The sequence below is a fragment of the Microdochium trichocladiopsis genome, assembly GCF_020744255.1.
Source record: "Microdochium trichocladiopsis strain MPI-CAGE-CH-0230 chromosome Unknown B0I36scaffold_9, whole genome shotgun sequence".
In the NCBI taxonomy this organism is placed as follows: domain Eukaryota; kingdom Fungi; phylum Ascomycota; class Sordariomycetes; order Xylariales; family Microdochiaceae; genus Microdochium; species Microdochium trichocladiopsis.
The window spans coordinates 725,110-746,289 of NW_025763552.1; the positions used below are offsets into that span (position 1 = coordinate 725,110).

At 53.9% G+C, this 21,180-nt stretch overlaps 6 protein-coding genes across 6 annotated transcripts; 5 read left to right on the forward strand and 1 right to left on the reverse strand.

Annotated features, from left to right (window-relative positions):
* The first annotated feature begins 33 nt into the window (after positions 1 to 33).
* B0I36DRAFT_387120 (uncharacterized protein) lies at positions 34 to 805 on the forward strand. Its single transcript, XM_046161143.1, has 2 exons — positions 34 to 340; positions 448 to 805. The coding sequence occupies exons 1-2, from the start codon at positions 203 to 205 to the stop codon at positions 550 to 552; spliced, it is 243 nt and encodes an 80-aa protein (XP_046008127.1). The 5' UTR covers positions 34 to 202; the 3' UTR covers positions 553 to 805.
* A 488-nt stretch (positions 806 to 1,293) lies between these two features.
* B0I36DRAFT_387121 (putative phosphoglycerate mutase family protein) lies at positions 1,294 to 1,951 on the forward strand (the record flags this gene model as incomplete). The annotated part of the gene is made up of 2 exons (XM_046161144.1): positions 1,294 to 1,522; positions 1,629 to 1,951. The coding sequence occupies 2 exons, from the start codon at positions 1,294 to 1,296 to the stop codon at positions 1,934 to 1,936; spliced, it is 537 nt and encodes a 178-aa protein (XP_046008128.1). The 3' UTR covers positions 1,937 to 1,951.
* A 3,527-nt stretch (positions 1,952 to 5,478) lies between these two features.
* B0I36DRAFT_352800 (uncharacterized protein) lies at positions 5,479 to 7,414 on the forward strand (the record flags this gene model as incomplete). Its single annotated transcript, XM_046157149.1, is given in 6 exon segments — positions 5,479 to 5,562; positions 5,579 to 5,649; positions 5,712 to 5,956; positions 6,226 to 6,248; positions 6,345 to 7,191; positions 7,245 to 7,414. 6 exon segments carry the CDS (start codon positions 5,479 to 5,481, stop codon positions 7,412 to 7,414), a joined length of 1,440 nt encoding a protein of 479 aa, XP_046008129.1.
* Positions 7,415 to 9,764: 2,350 nt separating this feature from the next.
* Positions 9,765 to 10,964, reverse strand: B0I36DRAFT_416054 (uncharacterized protein; the record flags this gene model as incomplete). Its single annotated transcript, XM_046162064.1, has 3 exons — positions 10,463 to 10,964; positions 10,196 to 10,342; positions 9,765 to 10,067 (listed from the first exon to the last, which is right to left on the reverse strand). Exons 1-3 carry the CDS (start codon positions 10,586 to 10,588, stop codon positions 9,765 to 9,767), a joined length of 576 nt encoding a protein of 191 aa, XP_046008130.1. The 5' UTR covers positions 10,589 to 10,964.
* Positions 10,965 to 11,772: 808 nt separating this feature from the next.
* B0I36DRAFT_331656 (uncharacterized protein) lies at positions 11,773 to 12,498 on the forward strand. Its single transcript, XM_046155013.1, has 2 exons — positions 11,773 to 12,155; positions 12,214 to 12,498. The coding sequence occupies exons 1-2, from the start codon at positions 11,890 to 11,892 to the stop codon at positions 12,287 to 12,289; spliced, it is 342 nt and encodes a 113-aa protein (XP_046008131.1). The 5' UTR covers positions 11,773 to 11,889; the 3' UTR covers positions 12,290 to 12,498.
* A 3,619-nt stretch (positions 12,499 to 16,117) lies between these two features.
* On the forward strand, positions 16,118 to 17,134 carry B0I36DRAFT_249907 (uncharacterized protein; the record flags this gene model as incomplete). The annotated part of the gene is made up of 3 exons (XM_046150512.1): positions 16,118 to 16,510; positions 16,591 to 16,811; positions 16,900 to 17,134. The coding sequence occupies 3 exons, from the start codon at positions 16,118 to 16,120 to the stop codon at positions 17,132 to 17,134; spliced, it is 849 nt and encodes a 282-aa protein (XP_046008132.1).
* Positions 17,135 to 21,180: the final 4,046 nt, after the last annotated feature.

Below are 21,180 nucleotides of genomic sequence, written 5' to 3' on the forward strand. Positions count from 1 at the left end.
CCACAGCCCGCTCGCTCAAAGGATCCAACCCCATGAAGTCCCCGCGCAGGCTTCATACGAGGTTGCATTGTAGAACTCGGCGGTAGCAAAAGTCAGGCGAGAAGGAATTTTTCTGAGAGAGACTACATAATCGTCATGTATCGGTAATCGTTTTTGCTCCTTGTCTCTCACATCCCTCAGTCAATCACTTCACACTATCACAATGGTCGCCATCAAGTCTATCCTCGCCATCGCCAGCTTCGGCACCCTAGCTGCCGCCGTCGCCAACGTCGGCGACACCTGCAACTGGGACCCCAAGCAGCCCGTCAAGACCGATTGCGGCCCTGACGGCCAGCAGTCTGTGAGTAGTGCCCTTCTCTTGTCCCGTTGCAGACGCTGCGTCTGGCAAATTGTGCTTCTTGCATCATGCATACGTTTTACTGACTGTCTATTGCGTTCTCCCTGCAGCTCATCTGCCAGAGCGACAACAAGTGGCACCTGTCGACTCTCTGCAAGAAACCTACCGTCTGCCCGCCTGGTGGCGGCTTCTGCGTCATCCCCGTTCCTTTCTGAGCGCGTGAACATCCATACGATGCGCGAGCTCCATTTGGGTGATGCAGGGCTTCTAAGAGGAGGGCAAAGAACGCACATGTGTAAAGAAGCGCCTTCGCTATGCATCGGAGGAGGGATTACCTATCGAGGAGGTCTCTTTCCTTGTTGGAAGCAAATAGTCGTGGACATAATTTTACGGCTACAGTGATCATTTAGGACAGACCAAAGCGTGGCATCGCCACTACCAATGATGAAATTTCAAAGGACTTCGCTGAATTTGTCAGTCTTCAGTTGTTCAGAGTGCCATCAACCTGTTTCACAAAGATTATCCCAAGGCAGAATGAAGGCCGTCTATATTTATGTCGTTCCGCCGGGGCTTGGAATGAGCCGATTCGCCCTGGAGTTGGGAGGGATTTGAGTTTGAAGCGCAGGGCCGCGTGGCCTCGATTGCAGCCCGCCCACCAATCAGACCTCGTGGCTGTCCTCATGTCTCGCGTCTCTTTGTGTCTTTTACTGAGACACTTTTATGTGCTGACTTGCTTGGCCGTTCGAGCTACCAAAACCCAGTGACGGAAACAGAAAGGGTCCCACGTCTTCAATCAGGCCGCCCCCCGCTCCACAACGGCCATAAAAGGGGGTTGTAGCTCGTGATCTTTTATGGCCATATTTAAACACCAGCGCACAACCAGCTAGCGATCCTACCAGCATTCAATACTTGACATAGAAGAGCTTCTGCAACGGCGTTGCACAGAAAGTGCCATCATGCTCCTCAGCCCCTGCATCATTCTGCTTACTGCGGTAGTCACGTCCGTGACAGCGAAGCATGACTACGGCGCGACAGTCTATCTTATCAGGCATGGCGAGAAGCCAGCGGACGGCGGTCAGGGTTTGAGCCCTGCCGGGGAGCAGCGCGCAGAGTGCCTACGGAATGTATTCGGGGCCTCGTCGGGCTACAACATCGGGTACATCATTGCGGAGCAGCCTGAGGGCAGTGAGTGCCACCAGAAACGTTTTGGCTATGATCGTGCTTGGCAGAGAACTCATAACTGTCTTCAACACAAGACGAACAAACATAATGCTGACCACACCGCTCACAGATGGGGACAGGGCACGGCCTTACGAGACGGTCAAGCCGCTCGCCAACGACCTCGGCCTGATGATTGACACGTCGTGCAAGAAGAAGGACGCCAAGTGCGTGGCCAAGCTGGTCCGCAAGTACGACGGCATCGGCAACATCCTTATCTGCTGGGAGCACGGGATCCTCACCAGGATTGCCGAAGCGCTGGGCGCGGAGAACGCACCCGAGTACCCCGGCGGTCAGTTCGGGGACATCTGGACACTTGCGCATGACTCTGATGATGTTACCACACAAGCGATGGAGGACTGTCCTGGGCTTGGGCCTTGACTGGACAGGTAGGAGAGATTCGGCTCAACAGAGGCCAGAGGGATTCATGTAAAGAGATACGAGGTCAGGGACAAAAGCACCGAGCAGATTATAATCGCCCAATATGTTCTGTCACTGTTCGTGGAGTTCGGTAACGCGACCGCTGGTCAAATCATTGGCCACCCTATGGGCTTTTCTCGGAGCTAATTGTCGTCCGGCTGTCAGATGGGATCCGCTTGACGATGGCTTCACGGCCATTCTTGACAGCCCAGTGTAGTCGCGCGTGGATGTTACCATTCACGTCGTGATTCATCACGGCGAAGACACGACTGCCTCTTCCCAAGCAGCAAGAAGTAATTTGACAACAGCATCATGGCCCTCTTCAATGGCCAGCTGCAGTGCCGTCCTGCCATACCTGTCCTTCGCATGGACATCGACCTGTCCAGTTGCGAGAAGGATCTGGACGATGTCATCGTGGCCATTCCTCGCAGCCCAATGCAGTGACGTGCCTTGAGAAGTGTGGTCCTTCTTGCCATTGACATTTACCCGGCCCGTAGCTAAAAGAACCTCGACAACGGCCTTGTGACCGTTCCTGGCAGCCACGACAAGGGGCGTCCCGCCGTTGATCTCCGGCTGGTCGAGGTCAAGCTTTCCATCAGCGGCAAGCCGCCTGACCACCTTGTGGTGGCCACTGGCTGCGGCTGCGTAGAGCGGCGTGCTGGTGGAGAACGGGAACTGGTATTGGCTATTTCCTCTCAGCCTGCTCGAAGGATCTGCCCCTTTGTCCAACATTAGCTTGACGACAGGTTCGTACCCTGCCTGCGCTGCCCAGAGTAGCAGTCGAGGGTTTTGGAAGTTGCGGATATCCTCGATAAAGTCCTCTATTGTGTCATACGGCGGTTCCTCAGCAAGGTCCACACCCAAGCGGCATATATGTTTGAGGGTGTTTCGGATGACCTGGTGGGTGCTGACTCTATAGTCAGGCTGTAGAGAGCTTGTGCCAGAATCTGTAGCCATGCCCAGGAACGCGTATATCCTGTCGAACGGATTCGTAGCTTCCGAGGAGGAGAAGGTGGTGATGAGGTCATACAAATCTCGGCGTGGGGGGGTTTCATAGGGAAGTCTATGCGACCGCAGCATTAGGGTCAACACTGATTTCGCAGCAGGGTGTATAGTACCGCCTGTGAGAGTCGTGATGAAGGTCCCACACACGGCAAAGACGACTGCCGGCACGGACTCCCTGCCGCAATGTACTAATGCGTCCCGAGCATTGTTTACCTCTTGCACGATCCAAAGCCTTCGGAACCAGGACTCCACGGAGACCGCATTGAATGCCAAGCGAAGTCTTTGATCGCTCATATAGTGCTGGCTACGAAGTGCGCTTGTAAAGTCTTGCCACATCGAACGCAGTGGGCTCTCGGAACTGTTGGCAAAGTCTGCAAACAGCCTTAACCCGTCGCCATCCTTCTCGGCTTGGGTGACCTCCTGGAGAAAGGCGGCGAGGGATTGGAGGAGGAAATCTGTCAGCTCCGTCGGACGTCCTATGCAGAACAGCACTCTTCTGGCACTGTCGAAGACGTCTCCCATCTGTTGTACTTGCTGACCTCGCTCGACAATATCGCCTTGGTTGATGCAGGTAGCGTCGTTCCATAACACCCTGTCGGCGTCGGGCGAGCGGAGATCTCGTAGGACCAAGCTCAGGTTGTAGGTTATGCCTAGTTGCCTGTCGCCGATGTGTATGACATCGTGGACTTCGGAGCTGCCCCATGTGTAGGAGACGGCTTCGTACCGGCCCTTCTCCAGGGGTAGTTCTGTGTGGAGCAGCTCCCCTTCCAGCCTTGAGTCGGAGCCTCTTTTGAGTCTGAGAAGTCGGAACGCGCCCGGGCGAGGCTCTAGTGGCTGATATGCGAAGTCTTGTGTGTCTGGCGCCATCGTTCTCAAGGCAGCCTGGTGATGTGCTCAAGAATGGGAACTCGCACCCAACGTCCTGCAGGCGAATGCGGGGTCGCCAAGGACAAGAGATCGACACCTCAAAACACACATCAAAGGGGTGTGGGGCATTGTAGCGGTTGTGCGCTCGTGGAGCAACAAGCCGTCCTGTCTCTAACAACCCTGAACTAAGACATGCTTCACATGCAGGACCTCAAATGCACGACATGACATTTGTGATTGGCCATTGAAATCCCATTCGCTGTCTAGCAGCATGATTCAAGGGGGCAGTGGTTTTCATAGCCCTAACCATGGCATGGGCGGAAGCCTGCATGTGAACCTCGCTTTGTATTTTTGTTGTCTAGGTCGAGTGTCGTTCAGTCTCAGGTACCGGTCTTTCATTGAATACAATGATTCAATTGACGCATTTTCAGCCACACGACCTTGCCGTACTTCATCAGCTCCCGGAACTGCAGAGGCATAAGGAGTGCAAATCCAACTAATGTGCAAGGACGTCTACCACGTCCCGTGCGGGTTCCTCCTTCCCCCCTCCTCCCCAATCTCTTACGAAGTGAAGCCATTAAAGTCGAAGTGAGTATCGTAGCTGCATTTGTGCCACACCCAATTCTCTCTTCAGTCCCGGGGGATGGACTGCAGCCTCTCCCCTGGCCCGAAGAGGGTACAGGTGAATCAGCTGAAGAGCGTAGTCCTCTATCTGTTGTTGACGAGTACCATAGGTCATCGCCGTGTTTTCAACATGTGGGAGATACGAGCTGCGAGGCGTCTGGTGGAGCGAGCGTGCCGGTGATTTACACGCAGCAGTCGATCTGCTACCTGCGCATGGGTATCGCTCGACATAGCAAGTACAAGACGTTGGTAGCCGCCATCAACATTTGCAGGCATGGGCGGCGTCTCGGACCAGATGCCCCGTTCTAGGCCATTTTCAAGACCGCCACTACGTAATTACCCGGGGCCTGTTTGTCTCATTGGCGGGCACCCCGAGGGAATTGTGCACTTTGGCAAGCCACCATCCGACCGCCAAGAAGTATTGGACCAGGTGGCCAGGCAGTCAAGCATTTGCCTTTGAGCTTGCTCATCGTTCCTGCTTGGAAGAAAACGAAAATGGTGCAGTGGTATGGCTCATTGGACCTATTCAGTATTGGAAGAAGCCAATCGGGCATTTCGGGAGCAAAGCAGGTCCTTCGAGGCTGCCGGTCACGGGAGACAGACCCCAGCAGTCTCTGAAGAGCTTGGTCAAGGCTTGCGATATGGCCGAACACAGGCCCTGGCAATACGCACGCGACCCAAGGCTGACCACAAGTCCCCATTCGTCGGTGGGAGCAACTTTGGCGTACAATCTGGACTGGATTGCCCGAAGCTTTTCGAAAGACAATGAAGGAGGCGTCGACAGTGCTCTGTTTCCGAGGCGAAGGGCTGCGCTCATTAGTGGAACGTCATGAGCTGGAACTTCCTCAAACGGGTTTCGCGGGAGCCGATCGCCCGGGGTTGGGAGGTAATCTATTCACTTAGGGTTCAGGAGCAGCTACTAGACCAGACAAGCTGCGCCGCAGCGCAGTACAGGTGAGTTGAGCACAAGGCGGGACTATTTGAAGACACCCGTAATCTCTCAGATTATGGCCGATGCTCTGCTGACCCTGAGATCTAGGCTCGACCTTTCGGATCTTCTGTGTACATTAAAGTACAGTCGCTCTGGACTCGTAAGCTAAACTATAGCCAGTGTCCTACACGTTGCGTGAGCCAATCTGTGCCACTCGAGTCGATTTTGCCTCACCTAGCGAGCTTAGGTACTTAAAGAACGTACGTACGGAACAGCTTGAAGTGAGGTGTCTGCACCTCCACACTTTAGGTCGACCCTAGAATCCGCCCTTGTGTCTCGTCTAATCCCGTGGCCGTCACACCCTTCCTCGTTACAGCCCCTTCATTACTGCCACATTCCCAGGTCTTACAGCAGGGACCGTTGGACCTTGGGCATGCATAACCCCGCACGTGTTTTTGCTGAAGAGGCGGTATTGTCGTGTCAGCCTGATGTTGTGGTTCGCTCGGTCTTCCTGTTACGTATCTGGACAAAACTTCTATACGGCAGCTGCGCCAGTAAGTTTGGCATTGTTACCAACCGACAAGGAGGCACTAGCCGCCCTGTCGCTGGCCTGTAACATACTCCAGCTTGTAGGTACTGGACTTAATGTCACCTCAGCGCTTAAGCAGATGCGTGACGAGCTAGGCCCGATGCGAATCTCAAGGCGAATGCAACTGTCCTGAGGCAACTTTCACACGAGGGCAGACAAGAGTTGCAGACACAGAGCTTACACAGTGCCCCAGGCGAGGAGAAACGGCTGCAAGAGACCTGACAAGCATTGCAGAGTACCATTCTCGCCGAGCTACGGTAAGTCTTCGAGGACGCCACGTATACAAAGAAGTGTGGCTGAACCATTCGTGGAGCGAGACGGTCAATAAGGACCGGACCACAGTTAGCCGTTAGCTCCCACCGTTGAAGTGTGAGCTCCAAGCCCATGTGACAGAGCTGCACAAGGGCAACACTAGCGTCTCAGCTCTTGGAGACCAGATTAGCGACGCACTCAGCCAAACGTTGGCGTCCATCAACCTGAACGCAGCTGCAACCACAAAGGCAACTACCGAGGTCCGCAATACGATGACCAAGCATAACGATGACCTCGTGCGGTCCCGCCAAACCGAAAAGGATGTAGCAGTCATAGAGCGAATTCTAGACAGCCTTTATTTTCCAACCATGAACGCACGCCGGAATATGAGTTCGCTCGAACACGCTGAGGGGACTTTCGACTGGGTGTTCAACGACGAATCCGATCCGGACGATACGGACATTCACGGCAGTGGACTTTCCACGAAACAAACCTCGTGGAAATCTGATGATGAGTCTCGCGAAGATTGGGACGACCAGAACAGTGCAGCCAGCTACACGAGTTGCGCTGCGACATCCCGTGCACTGGAGCTTTGGCTAAAGAGCACCGATCAACAACTCTTCTGGATCAGTAGCAATGCAGGCACTGGTAAGAGTACACTAGTCCACTACTTGATCGACCGCGTCGCGCCGCCTCCGATTCTGGAGATGTTGAGAAGGGGAGATGAACAGCCTCTCGTGCTCTCCGTCTATATTTGGGCTTCCGGAGATGGAATGCAAAGAACGATGCAAGGAGTGCTGTGTGCTCTCCTTCCCCAGGTGATGTCTTTCGATCACACAACCAGCAAAGACACGTCGTGGATAGAGTCTTCCTGGTCAACCAAGAAGAGCCCAGCGGACTGGAGCGAGCCCGAGCTCCGCCAAACTTTCGCCACTGGGCTGCAACGGCGTACGCAGACGACATACATCTTGTTGGATGGGCTTGACGACATCTCGCCGAAGGGTGGCAATTGCGACCGGCTGCTCAAGCTGATGTGGTCATTTCGAGATTCCCCGACTACTTCCAGTACCCGTTCAGTTCCCAGACAGCTTGGACCCCTGCCCACGAACCCACACAAGGCTGCATGCAACGACTGCCCTACGCCCATCGCGAGTTGAAGACACTAGAGTAGATAACAGAACTGAACCATCTCAGGTCTTGACCAGACGATTATTGCGGGGGTATTTGATTGGTACGCTTCATTCTCCCGGGGTTAAGATGCGATGCTGACTGGCCCGGCAAACGTGGGCGACGCTTGTCCAACACCTCACAAGGGCGGTGGTGTCTCAAAGGCCCACAATCGCTGCTCCTCGACTAGCTCGGCAAAATCGTGAAGCCAGCCGCCCGACTTGATCTAGTCCCACGCGTTCTGCCCGTCGTGGGCCATCTCGTCGTCGACAGCTATGCTTGAGACCAATTCGGACGAGCAGAGCTCTTGTCCAGTGCTAAAATAGGTGTAAAAACAAAAACGTATAACACTAGGGATTCGCTGGTCGTCACCGACCCAACTACTAGTCTAGCGGTAGTGAAGCTCAACTTCAAGGAAAGTGACTTCCATTCCTGGAAGACTCTACATCCGAAATCGGAAGCTACTTTCCCTCACTAGCGCAGCTACGCCACAGGCCACTAGTAAGGGGCCTACTTTAATTTCCACTACGTCTATTTTAAGATGATTCCCCATTTCTGTTTCCCGTTTATAACGGTTCCCTATAGTTTTAACACTGCTTATATGTGACGGCCAACCAACAGGGGATGCTTGTTACGGACGCAAAAGAGCCCAAACAACTAGGCCACAGGATCAGGCCAAGGACAAGGGCGGATCATGTGGCAGCACCGTCACAGGTTTCTTATGTAAGCACGATAAGGGACGATAAGGAAGGTACGTACCGGTCATGCATATCTGCATGACTGACGCTGTGCCAAGAAGGATGGTCACCAATATCTGCATGACCGTCAGGACCAGATTCATAACCTGGCCGCGACCATCGGGCTCAGAGTCATGACCACGATGAAGGACAAAGGATATATAGAGTACGGAGGATCTCCTTGTGGACAGTCATTACCTTTGTACTTCAGCGATCAATCTAAGTATCAGTTTCACCCACACTTGAACTAGTCACTCAATTGCCGAGACTGGTATCTCTTCCAAGAGACACGAACGACAACCCAGAGAGAGAACGACAGCAGAGTGTTAGTTGTTATTGTACAGGCTTTACCTATCTTGCAGAACAGCAACCCCAGCGCCCTGCCAGACGGTTGACCCCGGAGGCAGGATCGTGACACCGGACTCGAATTATATATCACGAATATATCCCGTACTAAAAAAGCCTCTAGGATATCCTAGATTATAATTACGGATACCAGCTAATTCCTAAGCATAGGCAAGGTAATATTTAGTATACATCTATATAATATATAGAGTACGTAATTGTGACGACCCGACCAACAGGGAAACTGCTTGGGGCTGAGGTAACAAACAAGCCCAGCACAAACAAGGCCGCAGGATCAGGCCAGGGACAAGGGCGGACCAGCGAAAGGCTGGCGGGGAACACATTATGTAAGCACCCACCTTACGTCAGCAGCCGACGATGAACGGTCGCACGGCGACCATCATCCGTCGGTCTTGCGACAACAAACTGTCGGCATGCGACCCAACGGTGTCGCAGGACGACGGGCACGATGAAGGACAAAGGGATATGTAGAGCCAGAAGGATCTCCTAGATAGACAGTCATTACCTTTGTACTTCAGCGATCAATCTAAGTATCAGTTTCACCCACACTTGAACTAGTCACTCAATTGCCGAGACTGGTATCTCTTCCAAGAGACACGAACGACAACCCAGAGAGAGAACGACAGCAGAGTGTTAGTTGTTATTGTACAGGCTTTACCTATCTTGCAGAACAGCAACCCCAGCGCCCTGCCAGACGGCTGACCCCGGAGGCAGGATCGTGACACCCGGGTAGGTAGCTATTAGCCTTTTTTTAACACTATTCGAGGTCGATTAGCAGGCATAACAAAGAGCCGAACGCATTTCCCACTCCTTATTAATGCTCTTCTTCATTCGTAGTATAACATAGATAGCCAGTTCGAAACGGCCGTAAATAACGGCCGTATATAGAATATTACAGCCATTTTGCTATATTTCCTTAAGATCGGCGCCGTAGCGAAGGAGGAGTTCGATCATTTCTATAGCACCTCCTCTAGGACCCAGGGCGTAATACCATAATAGCGACAGATTGTGCTCATTTTTGGTTTTGACGTCCACCTTTCTCGACGCGAGGAGAAATTCAACGATTGGAAACACACGTAACCAGATTGCGAGCATGAAGGCGTTAGTAACAGCGTCTTTGTTAAGGCGTGCTTGGTTGAAAAGCTTCTCGAATGTATTGATAGCAGACACCGAGTTCCCGAGCTTCTTGGTGGCATATATGACCGGAGCCAAAACAGCCAGGTCCAGCGGTGTCCATCTCCAGTATGCGCGCTAGTTTCTGGCGGCCGGCAGCGTAGGCAAAGATCTCGGATCCGCCGCAGCTTTGTCGGCTTGCGCTCCATTCTTGAGCAGGGTGTCGATGATCAGGGCTTGACCCAGGAGAGCTGCAAGATGCAGCGCAGTCCACATCCTCGAGCCAGTCTTCTTTCCATACAAGAGAGGCGACACCAGCTCGTAGTCACCCCGTGACGGAATCTCGGGGACTTCGCCGAGGAGGAACTCCTCCTCATGCCGACAGCCCTTGACCGGCAGCACGAGCGAAAGGTCGATGGGTGCAAGGTATGATTTGACGATCTGCCCACCGCTGGCAAGTAACAGCGAGATTCCCTCCGCATTGCCTTCAATGACGTGAAAGGCTAACTTGAACTGGATGCTTTTCTCCGCAACAACCTGGTCTATGAAGCGCGGCCGTTGATTTTGACCTGACATTGCAGGGAGAGAGTCTTTGCACTGAAGCCTGGTGGCGGGTGATTGAAGCCGTGGATTGGGATCCCGGGAGACTGGGGAAACTGAGAATGAGCGTGAGTTTCGCGTTCTGGTTGCGGCGTGTCGGTCATATTGTACTGCATCTAATAGTCGTATTGCATGAAAGGAGCAACCGCTGAGCCTGTTGGTGCGCGCACCGCGACGGACCACACCCTGGGCAAGGTCAGGGATTATGATGTGGTATTTCATTACCGATCGTTTACATGCCGCCGAGAGTCCGGATCGACTAGCGGTGTGGTCACTCGGCTGTTGTGCGAGGCTCCAGAGGGATATAACTGAGGCGAACCGCCGGCGTTGTTCTCTTCTAGCCTGATCCACGTCTGCTCCATATTGATTCTCGCCTGGCTCGACCGTTCGACTCGATTCGCTCATGAACTCCATCTGCGATCATGTCAGCCGGAAATGCTACTCCTCAGATCTCGGGGGAACCAGAAACAAGCTCCCGCACTTGGTGGCACCTTCTTGGGGAGCTGTTTAGATTAGGTAGGAACATTTCAGGAGATGATTGGTCGGCGGTTTCGGGCCCAGAGAGTAAGGTTGTCGAGACCGGGTTCGCCGTCGGGTCTGAGGGACAGCCGCACACTTCTCCTGGTATGACCAGTCCACAACTTCCACAGATGGATAGATTCAGGACAACTTCTAACATGAGTTTCTTCGATAGATGACAGGGTTTCCGTCTCTCAACCCCGACAGGATGACATCGCCTTGAGGCCTCATCGATGGCGCGTGGAGCGTTGGAACTCAGACCAGGATCTCCAGTCGACCATAGAGCTTTCGCTGGATGCCCTTCCATCGCGGTTCCATCTCCCTCAAGACATTCTTGGGCCCCTACTTGGCAGAAGCAACGCGCATCATTCCGTGGTTCGCGATCACACCAGACTTCTTGGATTCTGTGCGACATATATCACGAACGCGGATAGCGCTGGGGACTTCGTCGGGTCTCTGGGTCCTGGTGCTGTTTTGTTCCAAACATCTTCCCCTGTCCGCTTTTCGAAGTGGATAGGGCTGGCGATAAGGGATATATTGCAAGGGAATTGATACACGGGCGTGATCTTACACGGGCATGACTTTTTATGATACATCATTGGCTGATCTCGGATAAACCCCACAGATACTTTTTCGCAAAAGCGGTGTGAGAAGCCCTCTTAACACGTTCTCTCCTAAGCTCCGAGCCGCCGGACCTTAGTGTTTCGGGGCGTCCACAGGAGCTTCTTCCCAGCGTCAAATCTCTCGATTAATTAATAAGTCAAAGAATTTCGCGTGAGGGACCAATGTCGGTCTACATTGTGAGAACTTGTTGTACATTGGCCAGCACTGCGTAAGCACTCGGCAGACGGGTCTCACCACTCCAGTCAGACTAACCCTGGGACCGGGGATGAGAACCCCACCCATGACCCTGCAGGTCCACTGAACCGCCCGAGATTGCGCAGGGTCCTTAGTCCTATTTTCCACATCAAAAGGTAATTCGCGGACTGATTGATGACCCGGCTACCTCTATGCCACCATGCTAAATAGAATCCATCCAATTTAATGCTTGGGAGAAATTTTAGGGGTACTTATAGAGCAAGACAGACCTCATTTTCAACATTGGTGGGACCGTCATCTTCTGTCAAACAGACCATCAGTTACCATGCGCTTCACCACCCTTTTCGCCGTCGGCCTCTCTGCTCTGGCATTGGCAAGTCCCGTCGCCGAGCCCCAGGATGACATTCAAGATCCCTCTCCGCTTGCCCTCGAGGACAGGGCGTACCAACCAACCTACTACGTTATCTCTTGCCAGGTGACCGCTAGCGCCTTGAAATACCGGACCTGTGGAAGCTCGACCTGCCCCGCAGTAGGGCAGTACACTAAGGGCAAAGTCCTTCCAGTCCACAAGGTCCTGCGAAACGAGATTCCGTACGTATCATTCTGGCCCGCCCGCTTGCATGGCGACTCAAAGCTAATCTTCGTATAGCGCCTGGTACCACCTTAAGAATGGGTACTATGTTTCCTCGCAATACTGCTCCGTCTATGGAGGTTCGGCGACCTAGTACAGTTGAAGGGTGTATCGGCGCTTCCTATGCAATGCGCCGAGGAGTACTGCATGCGTCCCAGGTTACTCAAGATGTTTAATATAACCGCGGATCCCATTCTTGCAACAAATACGAAGCATGGCTCCCGGGGGCGTTCAAGAGAGTGTGTGTTCGGGCGAACGTTTGTCGGTCAAGACCTACGATAGATATGCCCGCACGTTTGGCACCAGTGCTGTGCAATTTTCAAGTGGTGTCTGGCATTTCCGGCATCTGTGCTCGCCAAAACATTGAAGTGTGTAATGAATTCCTGCCGATTGCCTTTTTCGTCAGGCCTTCGCAATAACACTTGGCCGCCAGCAGGTGGGACGAGTCCTACTGTGTTTGTCTTGACGTCTGTCTGTCTATCAGGCAGACAGGGTGCTGTTCGTCGAGAGGGTCGCCTCCCTCGAAATCCACGAATAATCAAGTCCTGTTGATTGGACCTGCCCAATTAGGTTGGCCTCTTTGTTGTCTTGGTCAGAACAGACATTGAATAACGTGACAATAGTAATTCCGTCGTGCTGATGTTGGTGTTTTTGTGCTACAATGATTGCTTGCTAGCTTTAACATGACTTGTCTCTGGAATGCTGGCGTCCTTGAACCACAAAAGTTCAGCTGTGTCGTCCTAGATTGTGTGTCTTGTGTGCGACCAACATTTTACCACAGGAAGTACAAGCATCAAAGTACAACAGCATGTGCAGAATATGAACAAACAAGTCTGGCCCAATGCTTCCAACCTCGCTTGCACCCCAGACAATGGTGTGGGATGATCCGTGAGTTCAATTGTCGGGATTCTCGCCGAGAACAACACCAGGAGATGCGCACTATGGGAGAAGGACAAGCCAGTGGGCGATTATCACGGCTTGCGTAAGCTCACTTCCGAGTATGGTTTTTTTCCCAGCATCTGTCTTGGATGTTGGAAACTACGGATCTCGCGATCAATCAGCCGGGCGTGGGCTAATGAGGATGACACTCAAGTTTGAGCTCTGCGAGCAAGCAAGTATAAGTTTACAAAGCAAGAGGGCATTTCCATACTGGTAAATGCTGGTCTCGTCTGGGTCACCTCTTGGGAGATTTATGTTAGCTGAGCTGAGGTGGCATGGGCGAGGCCTTGCCCATAGTGACGTAGATGTGCATGGTCCTCGGCAATCGACATGTTGAACCGGCGGGATATGCAAGTAGGATTTTGGGTGTGTCTGACGTGACTTTCAATCAGATGTGCTCTGTGAGTGAGCAGCGGCGATGAAGAGTCCTCAAGAATGCTTGCTATACGGATAGAATGTCCCGCGCGTCTTCGTGGCATATTGTGGCGCCAGCGGTTGCAGGCGAAAAACCCCATCTGGCCAATGGAGTATTTGCGTATTGACGCTTCGAGTGTTTACTATGAGGCAACCTCCTAGAATTTCAAGCATTTTCATCTGCAGTCTCCACACGTCCTACCTTACACACATTGAGTTAAACTATCAGAATGCACCGATATTTAAAGGTCCAGGTGAAAGGGGATGTGGTAGCTGCCTGACTCGGCCTTCCACGCGTCGCAGTGAGCGCTGATCGCCAAATATCAGTGCGCAGCATGATATGCTAGACAGGGTCGTCTGTTCAGAAGGCTGAAATGCTGAGGGCCGGTTCTCTTCAGCCAGAACACAACACTGCTTACCGGAGCACTTGAAGGAGGTGACCAGCACTCGATATGCTCTTGTTCCGGACACATCACAGCCATGGACCATGAGTGTCGCGCCGTCGTGGCACTATTTTGTATCTGCGAGCATGTCAACTCGAGATCCTTCATTTTGCCAAACCCCCAAGGCCTGTGTAGCGCCGTGATGGGTTCCCGGGTCTACCTGCCGACACATGCTACTGCGCACTTGTGAAAAGGTCACTCGCATTGACCATTGTGAAGGGAAGGGATGCTGAACGGGGCCACATCATTGTCGTTGCAACATACTGCCACTAGCCCATCTCTGCACACTGCATCCTGCGTCCAGAGTGGTTCTTTCAAAGGCAGGCAGCCCTTCTGTTGACAGTAGCCTTTCTCTATGCAGTCAGTGCAGTAAGGGCATGCAGTCAGATATCAGCCGATTACCATGCCACCAGCAACGAGCAAAAAGTTGCACTTCCCCGCGCGCCACGCCTGTGCTGATCCGTGCTGATCATTCCCCCTGGAAGAACGCTCAGCTCACCTTCGCCTTTAATACGACGGCGAGCTGAAGGAAGAATGCACGGCTGTTTCTGCCAACGGGGTGAGGAGCCAGCTAGACCAGAAGCATGCATTTTTTTTATTGACGCAAGACAAGGCAGCAGAGGTCAGCAAATACGAGGAAGCAAGAGCACTAGCGTGGCTTGGGAGACATGCAGGTCCTGCTTGTAGCAGGGATCGCCGGCCATCTACAACGGGCTTTGTTTACGGTCTTGGCGCAGGGGGGGTCAGACGGGCTCGACGACTGCCGTTGCCGCCACACGAGAAAGAAGCTCTTGATGGCTGAAGGACTAGCATTTCAATGACGTGATGGGAATTGGTTCGATATGCATGATGAAGCCGGCCAGTGCTCCGTCTGTTTCTCACCCAGGTCGCTAAAAGGTTGTGTCTCTGGCAATCTAGATTGTCTTGCAGATCCTCTGGATCCTCTTGGAGCATGCTGTCTAGAACGGGCAGGTCTCCCTGGCCACGACCCACAGCACTTATCGGCAGGCTAAATCTGGGGAGAGGAGCGGGAAGCTAAATTCCACCTTGTTTTTTCTTCCAGGCTTGAACGAGCGATGATCAGCCCAGCTGCACCCTGCCACGGTTGTGCTGCCAGTGGAGCCTCATCTCGTCATTAGGGCCAATGCGGTGTGCTGGGAATTGGCACCCTGGCCGAGCACTGCCCTGCCCAATGGCACTCGATCCTCTGTGCCAGGCACGTCAACAACGGGCCCGCACGTCAGCTGACAGTGGCTCAAGCGTCTCTTGAGTCTCTGGCAAGGCAGATTATTCTCCTCCCGTTGCTGGCGCTCGTCAGTTCTGGTAGATGGAGTCATGTCTCAAACTCACCAGCAGCCGATCCGTTCGTGTCCTATGCTTGCCTGACAGTTGAACGTCAATCCAGTGCTTCACGAGTGGCCATCCTGCTGCATGTCCTCGCCCCTCCCTCCAGGATGCTCCCGCCAAGCAGGTCGGCTGTTGAGCAGCAGCAACGTAGGATCCCTGCCCCATCAGCACAGCGTGACTGGACTTGCACATCACAGCCAAGAGAATAAGAGTGGCATGGAGGAACCGGCACCCGGCACGCCAAGACAACTGCCCACACCGCGAGCCCCCGCTGCTCCTTGCATTGCCCAGCCCCCAACTCGCAATCTGCGCTGGACAACGTCGTGCTTTGGATGAGTTGCCCCGGCAGACAAGGGGAAAGGATCCTCTGGTCTTGGCAGGACCGCAATGTTACTTAAGACTGGTGACATCCCCACTGGTTCTTCTCGAAGCCTTGGATGGATGGTCTTCACCACCGGTCACCTCGCCAGTCGCCCGCTGCCCACCGAGTTTACATGCGCTGCGACGAATAATTAATTCTTAATCTTCTGCCTCAACGTCCAATCGAGGCCCGCCCAGCCATGAAGTTCTCCACGGCCTGTCTCCAGGCCCTCTCCCTGGCCGCCTTGGCCACCGCGGCTCCGGCCGCCGGCACTGTCGCGTTCCCACCGGAGTCGGCCAAGCCAAAGACCATCACCTTTGAGGAGGCCGTCGAGCTCATGCAGCCACCCGCCAATGCGACCGAGCAAGACTCCCTTGCCGTGGCCGCTGTCGGTGAGGAGGGTGGCGGCATGACCGTCATGGCCGGGTGCCGCAACGACATCCGGCGGCGCTGGGGTACGCTGTCGGCGGGGGAGCGCGACAACTTTGTTGGGGCGATCCGGTGCCTGACGCAGCGGCCGCCCCGGGGCATCTGGGGCGGCGCCCGCAGCCTCTACGACGAGCTGGTCTGGGTGCACTCGCAGCAGAACGGCGAGATCCACGGCCTCGACCTGTTCCTCCCGTGGCACCGCTACTACCTGCACGTCTTCAAGCGCCTGCTGATCGAGCAGTGCGGCTTCAACGGGCCCATCCCCTGGTGGAAGGAGACCAACAACGCGGGCAACTTCCCGGCCTCTGACATCTTCAGCGATCGCTGGTTCGGCGCCCTGCCCCAGGCCAGCAATGGTGCCGGACAATGCCTGACCAATGGTGTAAGTTCTTTAATGACATGGAGAAACATTCGATATCCTTTGCAAGACTCTCTATCAGAAGGCTGACTTGGAGTAACCAGGCCTTTGGCGGCCTCGTCGACCGTATCAACAACCGCTGCGTCGCCCGCGGCGAGATCAAGTCCGAGACCAACGAAATCACCCTCGGGTGGGAGGACATCTGCCACGGCCAGCAGGGCAACACGTTCCCCCAGCACCGCAACTGCGTCGAGCTCTCGAACCACTCCCGCATGCACCGCGGCCTGGGCCCGACCATGGCCAACGCCGCCACCTCGCCCGCCGAGTAAGTCCCCTGAGCCCACCATCTTTCCTGACTTGTGTCAATTTTATGAATCAGAATGCTGACCATAGGAACTTTAAACAAAAACCAGCCCGGTCTTCTTCCTCCACCACCAATATGTGGACTGGCAGTGGAAGCGCTGGCAAAACGCCCAGCCCTCGCGCTGGCAGACCATCTCGGGCTGCGCCAACAAGGCCAACCCCTGCGCGCCCTTGACACGCGACACCCGCCTCAGCTCGCTCGGCCTCTACCGGGACATGACCGTCGGCGAGATCCTCGATACTGAGGGCGACGTCACCTGCTACACTTATGACAATCTCATCTAATTTGAAATTGCCATGTTTCGGAGTGCTCTAGTCTTTGCTTAGCTTACCGTAGCCAAGGAAAACGCAATGGTGAAATAAACAGCCGACGAGACGAGCATGGTGGGATGGAGTCGGGACCGGAAATACACACACGATTAAAGTAATTAAAGGGCAATTACTACACGGGCATGAAGAATTGCTACCCGGGCATGACTCTTACACGGGCATGACCTTTTGCAGCCTCTGATTGGTCCATCCCTTTTTGTTAGTGCATCTAGATTCTGCCAACGCTTCCCTTGTACCTCGGGATTAGCTCTCCACCACGACGATCGACGAGACATATGGAAGCTATTCACTAGCTAGCTACTACACCAATTACCTCTTGTCGCATGTCAAGCCTACTGATAATGATTGTTCGTGAAAGATACCATATTTGTCAAGGTCCCAGGGCTCCAGGCGTGGTGTGTTAGGCCCCCTGCTGAGACCAACACTCAAACACACGCTGTATCAGGAATATCCAATAGCCTCATCTTCCAAGGCATCTGCATCACAAAGCAGGTCATTCCTTTGTGCTGAAATTGGTCCCCTCTTTCCTTCTTTCATAGTCAAATCAACTGCCCCTTTAACCATGCGCTCATCCGTGCGTGCGACACTCTTCCTGTCGCGATCAAGGCCGTCATTATGTCCCAGCCCGGCTCTCGATCTAGCTCAGCAAGCAACCAACGACTTCGAAGCTATCAATTACGTCCTCGAAAACGACAGCGGCAGAACCAATCTGAGAGTTCAAGACCACCTTCGTCTAATAGCACAGGGACGAGCATTGGCCCACACTATGGCGTGGGAGACGACGAGGCACTCTGTAATGCTTTCGCCTCGTACCCAGAGACCTTCACGACCGCTCCACGCCCCCATGGATCGCGTGGGCTGAACGAGCCACCATGGGAGCTGCGATTCGATCATGAGATTCACCTATCGAATGATTTCCCAACCCGAGGAAGACGGTCGCAACGAGTAAGAATGCCTATACCAGGCCCGGAAATCGACCAGCCACCTGCCTGCTCTCCACAACAATCAGCACAAGAACAATTCTCTCCAACAAGACCCCAGTTTCAGTCCGCCCTTAGGCTAGTGCGCGAGGTGATTGGGACAGATCGAAGACTTACCATCGAGCTCGTCCGGTCATACGAACGAGTCCGCCAATGGCGCGAGATATGGGGCTACTCGCCGCTCAGTTCAACTCCATTCGAATCATCTCCGCCATACTCGCCTCCCCGAGAAAGGCACTCTCCGCCTATCGCCTCGCCGCCCTCGCCCGACCACCCCTTGTCGCCTGTCCCTGACCCGATCCCGAACCCACCTATCCCAGACGACCCAGCGCCGTCAGCCGAAGTCCTGTTCGAGTGGGTGAATACTTTCGCGAAGGCTAATGGCTTCGGTATTGTTCGACGAAATGCCTACTCATATAAGGGTCGGAAGATCCGGTACTCTTTCCAATGCGATCGATTCGGAGAACCACGCCCCTCAGAGAGTACCGGTATTCGGCAACGGAAGTCTCGAAAGTGTGGTTGTAAATGGATGGTCATTGCCGAAGCACTGGAGGAGGGTAGATGGCTTCTACGACACCACGATAATTCCGAGCATAGCCAGCATAACCACCGGGCCAGTATCAAACCATCCGCCCATCCCTCCCACAGACGACTCACTACACCTATCAGGGCAACAGTCGAATCGACAAGCCGTCGGGTCGGAATTCGGGCCCGTGACGTACGCGCGATCGTCCTGGAGCAGCATCCCGAGTCATCTTTTACACGAAAGGATATCTATAACGCCAGGTCTCGTATCAGTCGAGACAAGTTGAGCGGCCACACTCCTACTGCAGCACTGATCAAGCTGTTCGACGAGATGGAGATTCCCTATCTTGTTAAGTGGGCGGATGATGAGCCAAACCGCCTCGTCGGTCTTGTCTGGACCTTTCCGTACTGCCTCCAGATGTGGAAGCGGTTTCCTGAGGTCATCAGCTTCGACAACACATACAACACCAACCGCTTCAAGCTTCCATTATTCCAAGCAACAGGACAGACCTGCCTTGGTTCTGTCTACAATGCGGCGTTCGGTCTGATCGACAACGAGAGACGGGAGGGGTTCCAGTTCCTCTCTGAGAGCATTCGACAGATCTCAGAGCAGCACTCTATTCGCCAACCGGACGTTATCATTACTGACTTCGACGGTCAGATGAAGGCCGCCCTGAATGATCAGTTCCCTGATGCACAGCAGCAGCTGTGCATCCACCACATCAATTCTAACGTCTTGCTCAAGTCAAAGCAGAAGTGGGTCAAGGGCCAATGTAGCAGTAGTAGTCCCGACAGCAGCAACGGGGAGGACTACGCTCCACAGGCACAGGCTGAGCTCGGCCCGAAAGACGGACAGTTGGTCAACGCGCAGACAGCTGAAGTCGTCCCTCATAGCCATCGAGGGGTTCTCATGATGTGGAAGGTCGTCTTGTTTGCGGAGACAGAGGAGGCTCACGAGAAGGCGTGGGGAAGCCTCTGTAGGGAATTTGACGATCAGCGGGCCATCCTGCGGTATCTCCATGGAACCTACATGCCTGTCAGGGCGCAGTGGGCACGATGTTTCATTCGCAACTATCGCAACTTCGGCATACGCGTCACATCTGGGACAGAAGCAAGCAACAACAACATCAAGAGCTATCTCCTGAATGGTATGAGCAATCTCTATCGGCTTATCGAGGCTATGCAGGACATGATGAAGGACCAGGAGCGAGATTTCAACGACGCCTGCGCAGCGGACGAGGTACTTACCGCGCGAGAGTACATAGGGTCCAGCTCGGAGTATCTAGGCGAACCCCGGACAGCACTCTCTTCGAAGGGTCTCGGGCTTATCAACAAACAATATCGGCTAGCAAGGAAAGCAATGCCGACGGGGAAGAATCCGTTCCCTGACCCCATTGGCGATTGCAGTGAGGACTGCTCGGTTTCGACCGAGCTTGGAATCCCCTGCTGCCACACAATCTACTCAAAGCTGGTGAGTGGCACGCCTCTCACCAAATGGGAGGTCCATCCTCGGTGGCGCCTACGAGAGCCATCCTCTCGAGATCCATACCGACGAATCCTCGACCCTAAGATCGCCACTGCTCTCCGTGGCAGACCTAAGAACACCACACAGGCTGTTCCAGCGCGGCTAGCCATTGAGGCAAGCAGCCAGCCGAGTGGCCAACGAGCCAGCAATCCAGCAAGCCAAGCGACAGGGCGCAGACGAGGTCGACCACCAGGAAGTCACAACAAGTCAACGCTAGCTAGGCTTGCTCTGGAAGCGAGCCAACAGGCCAGCAGCCAGGCTAGTAGCCAGGCCAGTGCCTCATCCCAGCGCCAGACGCGCAGCCGGTCAGCTGTTCTTGGAGCTGGAAGAACTACAGGAGTACGTGCCAACGGACGGAAGACGCAATCTAGCATTCGCAGGCGAAGGAGTCAGTGGGAGCTGCTTTACAGCGACGAGGAGGTTCTTCCATCTATAGTAGTTAGAGGATAGAGATATAGATAGCTGCCCTCTAGGGCGTGCTGGAATTGGCCGTGTTCTGTATTGAAAACCAGACCTTGTTTTGATATACGCCTAAGACCTGTTCTAGAGGCCTGGTTGACCTGGTTGGTTCTGACTATACCGAAAGCACGGCCTTGTTAAGAGAGCTTGCTTCACCGCCTTTGCACTGATGTACCTGTGGGTCGAAGGAAAAAAATGAGCGAATCAGAGGCGATAGAAGTCATGCCCGTGTAAGAGTCATGCCCGGGTAGCAATTCTTCATGCCCGTGTAGTAATTGCCAATTAAAGTTATGGCTTATGATCCCACGCATATTTTCCCCCCTACGACATCAGTCGTACGGCCAATCGTTGTGCCAATGCTTTGAATGAAAATGTCAGAAGAACCCAGTCTCTTGTAATGTCGCGTTCTAGTGGTATGCAGACAACAAATTGTGCCATGCCTGCATTCTATGTCTACTTCCCAACTTTATTTGGCTCTCCGCGCCCCTCCTATTATTTCCCTCCAACTCCGC

Excerpts from the sequence above, each read along its gene's own strand:
- B0I36DRAFT_387120 (XM_046161143.1), top strand. The coding sequence starts at position 203 with ATGGTCGCCATCAAGTCTATCCTCGCCATCGCCAGCTTCGGCACCCTA. Across the intron at positions 341-447 it reads GCCCTGACGGCCAGCAGTCT|CTCATCTGCCAGAGCGACAA; the intron begins GTGAGTAGTGCC and ends TTCTCCCTGCAG.
- B0I36DRAFT_331656 (XM_046155013.1), top strand. The coding sequence starts at position 11,890 with ATGCGCTTCACCACCCTTTTCGCCGTCGGCCTCTCTGCTCTGGCATTG. Across the intron at positions 12,156-12,213 it reads GTCCTGCGAAACGAGATTCC|CGCCTGGTACCACCTTAAGA; the intron begins GTACGTATCATT and ends ATCTTCGTATAG.